Below are 8,183 nucleotides of genomic sequence, written 5' to 3' on the forward strand. Positions count from 1 at the left end.
TTAGCAAATGCCATATGTGTAGACCGGAGAATGGTAAACACTCAAAGGTAGTTGCCGCACCCATTACTCTTTTTTTCTTTTTTACGCCTTGTCGCACCCATTACTAACCGCAAGGAAATTCCGCATTACCTATAATGGTCTGTATCGCCATGGGGTGGAACCCAGGAGCACAGGACGAAGGCATGATGGGATAAGGGAGGGTGTGAAACCTAGTAGCCCTGTTCTGCGGAAAAGGGAATGGTAGAGAGAAAGGACATACCATTCTGTACAAAAATTTGGACAAGCTTTGTGTAGGTAATGTTCAATATTAATGTGCGAACAAAAATGTTAACAATTTTCAACATGATAACTGCCATGGTGTACTGACCGGGAACTACTTACTTACTGAAGATCACAAAGTGCGACTTTTGGCATTTAATGAAGAAGAATGTATTCACAATCAGAGAGGTATGTCCCGGTTCTTATATGATTATGGGTTATAATTTGACCGTTCTTATCATGGGTTATAAAACCGAAAACATTATTAATTATATGCATAAAATAAATAAATAAATGTGAAACTTCATTGTAAATTCATCCTTGCCACTCCATGTAATCGGCAACAAAAAAATTATAAACACGTTGATGCATAAGACAAGCAATGGTCTTGAGGCAGAAGGGTCAGAGGAGGGCGACGAGACCTAGTCTGTCTCCACTGTGGTCTTCTAGTATGGTCCTATGGCAATACGACATAAATCCAATGGTGAAAAGTAATCAAAGTGGGTTCTTCCTAAATCCAATTGTCCAAATCAGAATATCAAACAAATTTAATTACAAAGTTCTACAGATTAAAGATAACTGACAGACATTAGTACAAGAGCATACCTGTTTGCTGATGGCAACTATAATCTGAAATCCAGAAGCTTAAATAACCTCAAAGTTGAAATACTGCATCCTTGCCGCCATGTCTCCACTGACAAATTGACTTCTTGCTAACAGAGAAGCCCAACGATTGGTGGTAAGCAACAAAAATGTCCGCAATATGGTTACTACTCTGATACTTTCTTTTTTATCGTATGCCCACATTATCGTACAATAACACATTGGTAGTATCCACTTCATCTGCAAATAGCGGCAATAAAATTTGGCACGAAAGAGCATAATTTATATATGACAAATTGTATCGGTTGTACAATCTTTTATTTCGAGGCAAGCATTATACAGTTTGTACTCTGTACTACTTGCCAATTCACAAGATATACAGTGCAGTAGCAGCAATCGATCATCATTCTCTATTCATCCTCTTTCTCGGGACCAGAGCAAGCATACCGGCAGTCAATCAACCTTATATAAGGCCCTAATGAAAAGTGAAAAATGGGAAGAAAGAGCATCACCTACAATAGTTAGTATTCTGATCATCTGATGCAGACTTGGGTACGAACCGTGGCAGTAGAATTTTCAATGTCAACGTCGACAACAGCCCAACTGAAGCAGCATGACCAATCAATATATTTATTGGGTGTCATACAACTTGGAATAATTTAAAAGTACTTTTCATGTTTTCGTAACAACCCAATTGAAGCAGCATGAGTAATCAATAGATTTATTGGAGCTAGCAAAGCGGTGCATATATACTTACACTTGCTATTTTTCACAGTTGATGATCGTGTCTTGTTACTATTAATTAAACGATGTTCTCTCCTTCATTACCATGGAGAGTACGTACGTCAGTGCAATCTCAAGGAATCCGAGGATCATGCAGAAATTCTCATCCACTTCTAGCTTGCGTGCTTGGTGTAAAATATAGCGCAAGGTCTGCAGGTAAGCGATTATAGGAATCCAGCAGATATAAACCATCGTCGCCCATAAACCTGATGTACATCACTACTCCATGCTATGTTCATTGGACAATCTAATAAGCCTATCTAATTGAGAAAAGTTTATTAGAATTTAGAAAGCCTGACCTCGGCAGAGCTGATATTCGTTGTCGATCCAGGAGAAGCATGCCAACACAGCGGAAGCGGCATCCATGTCGGTTCGTGACGAATGGCGGCAACGTCGCCCACCTCCTTACAGGATGAGGCAGCTCTCACCTCGTGGCACCGGCCGTCCGTCCTCAACAATGAGTTGACTCATGTGTCCTTGCCAGAGGAGGTCCTCAGATGCGGCGGATACATGGGAATCAGTGCGCCATAGTGATAGAGAGGCCACCATCGACGGCGGTCTACACGATCTGCGCGGCCATGCATGGCCACAGAGATGCTCGATGTGGCAGAGGCAAAGCGGCCACGACTCTTAACTGGACAATGCCGGATCAGACCGAGCTCTTGGAACCCTCGATACCTAGCGAAGGTGCTGACGATACGATGCCAAGGAGGATGATGGCAGCCTGCGGGGAGCGGCCGAGCGGCCCATCCCCTGCGTGAGCATGCACGAGAGACAGAGAGTGAGGGAGAGGGAGGAATCCGGGATGGGGTAGTGCACGAGGCTACGTGGTGGCGGGGGCGCTCGGACTCTCCGAGTGGTAGGGCAGGACGACGGAAGTGAGATGAGGCGTCCGCATTTTTGTTGTTGCTGCCATTGGATAATATTCGATTACAAATTAATTAGGTACATAAGTACTTTAATAATGAGATAATATTCCATTACAAATTATAGGTACATAAATACTTTAATAATGAGATTTCTTAAAATTGGTTATTTGTTTCCTAATTAATGTGATTGAGCGATTTAAGGTAATTAATTTAGATTTGATCTTTAGAGATTGATCGTGATTGATTCTTTCACATAAAGATATTACTAAATAACTTGCGTTAGTATGGAAAGTTCTGATCCGTTCAGATTTTTTTCGTCGTGTGAGAGGGTGATGCGAAACTAAACCGGTGAGGTGGGGGATGGGACGAAAAAACCCAGTGAAATAAAACGGTTGAAAGTGATGGGACGAAAATAAACCGTGGATACTATTCAACCAACTCGGACATTAGGAGTAGAGATGGCGGTTACGTGGAATATTTGGAAGCGACGAACCTCTCAAATCTTCTGCGTTAAGGCATAGTCAAAACTCTAAAGTCTTTTTTTTTGCGGGTTTGCAGCATTGAAACTCTAAAGTCATATGTGATGAGGCGGAATTTCTGAGATATGATGTTCTCCTGTATGTTAGAGTTTGAGTAGTTTACTTCATGTAATCTTAACCTATCTCTATCTCTCTCTCTCTCTCTCTCTCTCGTATCTCTCTCTATCTCTTATACCGAACCAGATTGGAGTTCTCTCTGGTCTCTCTTGTACGCCACGGCTAGGCATTGTTTGCCCCATATAAATATACACGACGCGGCTCCCTCGAGGAGTAGGAACACTTATACCAAATTTTACATGGTATACAGAGCTAGCCTCTTCCCTATCATCTAGCAACACAAAAAAAAAAACCAGAACCCTAGCGCCCTTCCATCACCATCATCATGAGCTCCAGCGCCGTCGGCCTCAACCTCGGCGCTCCACCAACAGAGAAGCTCGCGAGGGGGAACTACCTCCTATGGAAGGCGCAAGTTCTGCCGGCTCTGCGAGGCGCGCAGGTGACCGGTCTTCTCGACGGCAGCGATGCAGCGCCGCCGAAAACAGTGGAGATCGCCAAGGCGGACAAGACCACGGCCATCGAGCCGAATCCACTGTATGGTCCATGGATTGCCAAAGATCAGCAGGTCCTAAGTTATCTGCTGAATTCGCTCACTCCAGAAATCCTCGCGCAAGTTATCGGTAAGGAAAGTACCCTTGATCTATGGACCGCCCTTACCACGATATTTGCTGCGCAGTCGCAATCACGAATAACAAACCTGAGGATCGCCATCTCCAACACCAAGAAGGGCAACATGTCCAGCAATGCTTTCATCACCAAGATGAAAAGCCTCGGAGACGAGCTTGCGGCAGCAGGTCGTCCGGTGACAGATGGAGAGATGGTGGACTACATCCTCGCCGGACTCGATCGGGATTACGATCCCGTCGTTGCAGCAGTTGGCGCCATCAAGAATTCCATCTCTGTTGATGATCTTTTCTCGCAGATTTCCGCTTTCGATCAGAGGAAGGAGATGCTTGGCGATGGACCAGGCTTTCATTCTTCAGCCAATGCCATGTACAGGGGGCGTGGCCAGTCTCGGGGCAGAGGAGGCCGCGAACGAAGAGGGCGTGGTCGCTCTGACCGTGCTCCCTCTCCTCCTGTTCGCACCGGTGGGAACAGCGGCTACCAGCAGCGTCAACGCCAGCCACCACCACATCAGTATCAACAGCAGCATGAGGGTGATTACCCCGAGTGCCAGATATGTTACAAATACCATGCTGGCGGCGCTAGGGACTGCTGGGATCGGTACAAGGAAGATCATCAGGAAAGGAAGAAGGTTAACCTCGTCACCAACTCGTATGGCATCGACACTAACTGGTATGCAGATTCGGGTGCTACCGAGCATATCATAGGAGAGCTTGATAAGTTGACGATGCTGGAGAAATACCATGGAGGTGACCAAGTTCACACGGCAAGCGGAGCTGGTATGGATATTACTCATATTGGTAACTCAATTGTTAAAACCCCTCAGAAAAATTTTCGTCTTAACAATGTCTTACATATCCCTCATGCATCAAAAAATCTTGTCTCTGTTCATCGTTTTACACGTGACAATAATGTTCTCATCATATTCTACCCTTACTCTTTTGTGATTAAGGATTTGGCAACGAGGAGAGTCATCCTTAGAGGAAGATGCGAGGGAGGTCTCTATCCAATCACATCATCTTCTTCTATGTCAGAGTCAAATAAACAAGCTTGGAGTGTCACCAAACCATCTTCAGAAAAGTGGCATCGACGCTTGGGTCATCCATCTTCAGTTATAGTTCAGCATGTCATTAGCAAAAATAAACTTCCTTTTGTGTCTAGTATCGAGTCAGTTTGTGATGCGTGTCAACAAGCAAAAAGTCATCAATTACCATATCCCATCTCTACTAGTGTATCTACTGCTCCGTTACAACTTATCTTTTCAGATGTTTGGGGACCAGCCCCCACTTCAGTCGGTAGATTTTCTTATTATGTAAGCTTTATTGATGACTATAGCAAGTTTACTTGGATTTATTTGCTAAAGAAGCGATCCGATGTCTTTCAAGTTTTTAGCAACTTTCAAAGTCTTGTTGAACGTCAACTGAACTCTAAAATTCTTGCCATGCAAACAGACTGGGGAGGTGAGTATGAGAAACTTAATTCCTTTTTTCAAAAGATTGGAATTTCTCACCATGTATCCTGTCCCCATGCTCACCAACAGAACGGTTCTGCTGAACGAAAGCATCGCCACATTGTTGAAGTAGGACTAGCATTGCTAGCTCATGCATCTATGCCTCTCAAATTCTGGGATGAGGCCTTTCTCGCCGCAACATACCTTATCAATATTCGCCCCAGTAAAGTCATCAAATTTGAAAATCCTATCACTCGTCTTTTTGGTATTACTCCTGATTATACATCCCTACGCATATTTGGTTGTGCATGTTGGCCGAATCTTCGACCATACAACACATGCAAACTTGCGTTTCGTTCCAAACGATGTGTTTTCTTGGGTTATAGTCCTATACACAAAGGGGTCAAATGTCTTGATGTCTCTACTGGCAGAGTCTATATATCTAGGGATGTTGTCTTTGATGAATCTGTATTTCCTTTCAAGTCACTTCATCCAAACGCCGGTGCCCTTCTTCGAAAAGAAATTCTTCTACTTCCGGAGTTTGATCAAGGGGGTGATAACAATTGTGCTAACCAATGTGCTAATATTTCTTTTAGTTCTACTCCTGGTACTATGCCTGTGCAGGTGCATGAAGAAAACGGCGTTCAAAACGGTCAAGATGATCAAAATCCGGTACAAATTGATGCTATATTTGATGTGTATGAGGAAGAAGCAGCAGGTGTGGAGCACGAGGAGGATGCGGCGGCGCCTGCCACGCCTGCGCGCCGATCCGCCTTGGATCACGGGCGGAGATCTGCGCGGGATCACGCGCCTGTCAGCCGACAGGGGAATCAGCCGCCCCCGGCCCGCTCCGCATCTGCCACGTCAGCGCGCATGCAAGGGATAGGAGAGGACACGGGATCTCCCTCGTCCGGCGCGCACATGCAGGGAACAGGAGCGCCAGGCTCGGGATTCTCTGCTCCGGATTACTCTGTGGACTCGGCCATCGCTAGTTCGGGTCAAGCCACACCGGGGTCTACTGGATCCGGTACACCAGCCCGGTCTGCACACATGGATGGGTCGCCAGGATCTTCTGCCACCAGCCAGTCTTTGCAATCTCCTGTGCAACAGCAAGAACAGCCTGCTACTACTTCAAGGATCATGACCCGGCTACAAAAAGGTATTAGAAACACCAAAATAAGAAGAGATGGCACTATACCATATGGTATGTTATGTGTTTTAGGTGAACCAGCAAGGTTGAATGATGCACTTGGAGATCCTAAATGGAGAAAGGCTATGGATGAAGAATATGATGCACTCATGAAGAATAAAACATGGCACTTGGTGCCAAGTCAGAGAGGTAAAAATATTATTGACTGCAAGTGGGTCTATAGAATTAAAAGAAAAGCAGATGGCTCCATTGCTAGGTATAAAGCACGTCTAGTTGCAAAAGGATTTAAGCAACGGTATGGTATTGATTATGAGGATACCTTTAGTCCAGTTGTAAAAGCTGCTACTATAAGACTTGTGCTAGCCATTGCTGTTTCCAGGGGATGGAGTCTTCGACAGCTAGATGTTCAGAACGCGTTTCTGCATGGTGTTCTGAAAGAGGAGGTCTATATGAGGCAACCACCAGGATATGAAAACAAACAAACACCTCATTATCTTTGCAAGCTTGACAAAGCTCTTTATGGTCTGAAACAGTCACCTAGAGCATGGTTCTCAAGGCTAAGTTCACAGTTGAAGCATCTTGGGTTTATTCCATCCAAGGCAGATACATCTCTCTTCATTTATAATAAGGCAAACACAATGATTTTTGTGCTCATATATGTGGATGATATTATAGTTGCAAGCTCTTCACAAGATGCCACTAATGCTCTCCTGCATGATTTGAGTTCAGAATTTGCTTTGAAGGATCTTGGTGATTTACATTTCTTCTTAGGCATTGAAGTTAAGAAGACTCAAGATGGCATAGTGTTGAATCAAGAAAAATATGCCACTGAACTTCTAACTCGTATGGGAATGAAGGATTGCAAACCCTCACCTACACCATTGTCTTCTTCAGAACAACTTTCAGCATATCAAGGAGAACCTCTTAATGAAGAGGAGAGCACAAAATATAGAAGTGTTGTTGGAGCCCTACAATACTTAACTTTGACACGACCAGACATATCATTTGCTGTAAACAAGGTTTGTCAATATTTACATGCTCCTACCTCCACTCATTGAACGTCTGTCAAAAGGATTGTACGATACATTAAACACACTGTGAGTTTGGGACTTCAGTTCAGACGTTCTAGTTCCACACTTGTCAGTGCTTTCTTTGATGCTGATTGGGCAGGATGTGTTGATGACAGAAAGTCAACTGGAGGATTTGCAGTATTTTTTGGTTCAAACCTTATTTCTTGGAGTGCCAGAAAACAAGCCACTGTGTCAAGGTCAAGTACGGAGGCTGAATACAAATCACTAGCAAATGCAACTGCTGAAATTATTTGGGTGGAATCTTTGCTTCATGAGTTAGGAATCAAGCAACTTCGTATATCTTGTCTATGGTGTGAGAACTTGGGAGCAACCTACCTTTCTGCTAATCCAGTGTTTCATGGTAGAACCAAACACATTGAGATTGATTTTCATTTTGTGCGTGAAAGGGTTGCAGAGAAGAAGTTGGATATACGGTTCATTCCATCTAAGGATCAAGTAGCTGATGGATTCACCAAAGCTTTGCCGGCCAAGTCTTTTGAAGAGTTCAAGAGAAATCTCAACATAGGATAGTTTAGATTAAGGGAGGGTGTTAGAGTTTGAGTAGTTTACTTCATGTAATCTTAACCTATCTCTATCTCTCTCTCTCGTATCTCTCTCTATCTCTTATACCGAACCAGATTGGAGTTCTCTCTGGTCTCTCTTGTATGCCACGGCAAGGCATTGTTTGCCCCATATAAATATACACGACGCGGCTCCCTCGAGGAGTAGGAACACTTATACCAAATTTTACACTGTAGACCAAGATATAAAATAAAGCTC

General features: G+C 44.1%; 1 protein-coding gene across 1 annotated transcript; it reads left to right on the plus strand.

Moving 5' to 3' along the window:
- Positions 1-3,434: 3,434 nt before the first annotated feature.
- On the plus strand, positions 3,435-7,934 carry LOC141027632 (uncharacterized). The gene is made up of 3 exons (XM_073504759.1): positions 3,435-4,499; positions 5,808-7,352; positions 7,449-7,934. Exons 1-3 carry the CDS (start codon positions 3,435-3,437, stop codon positions 7,932-7,934), a joined length of 3,096 nt encoding a protein of 1,031 aa, XP_073360860.1.
- The last annotated feature ends 249 nt before the right edge of the window (positions 7,935-8,183 follow it).

This window comes from Aegilops tauschii, chromosome 1 (genome assembly GCF_002575655.3).
Source record: "Aegilops tauschii subsp. strangulata cultivar AL8/78 chromosome 1, Aet v6.0, whole genome shotgun sequence".
Lineage (NCBI taxonomy): Eukaryota > Viridiplantae > Streptophyta > Magnoliopsida > Poales > Poaceae > Aegilops > Aegilops tauschii.

Coding starts and splice junctions, on each gene's coding strand:
- LOC141027632 (XM_073504759.1), top strand. CDS start 3,435: ATGAGCTCCAGCGCCGTCGGCCTCAACCTCGGCGCTCCACCAACAGAG. Junction 4,500..5,807: donor GAGGTGACCAAGTTCACACG/GCAAGCGGAGCT, acceptor ATGCCTGTGCAG/GTGCATGAAGAAAACGGCGT. Junction 7,353..7,448: donor TATCATTTGCTGTAAACAAG/GTTTGTCAATAT, acceptor TTGGGACTTCAG/TTCAGACGTTCTAGTTCCAC.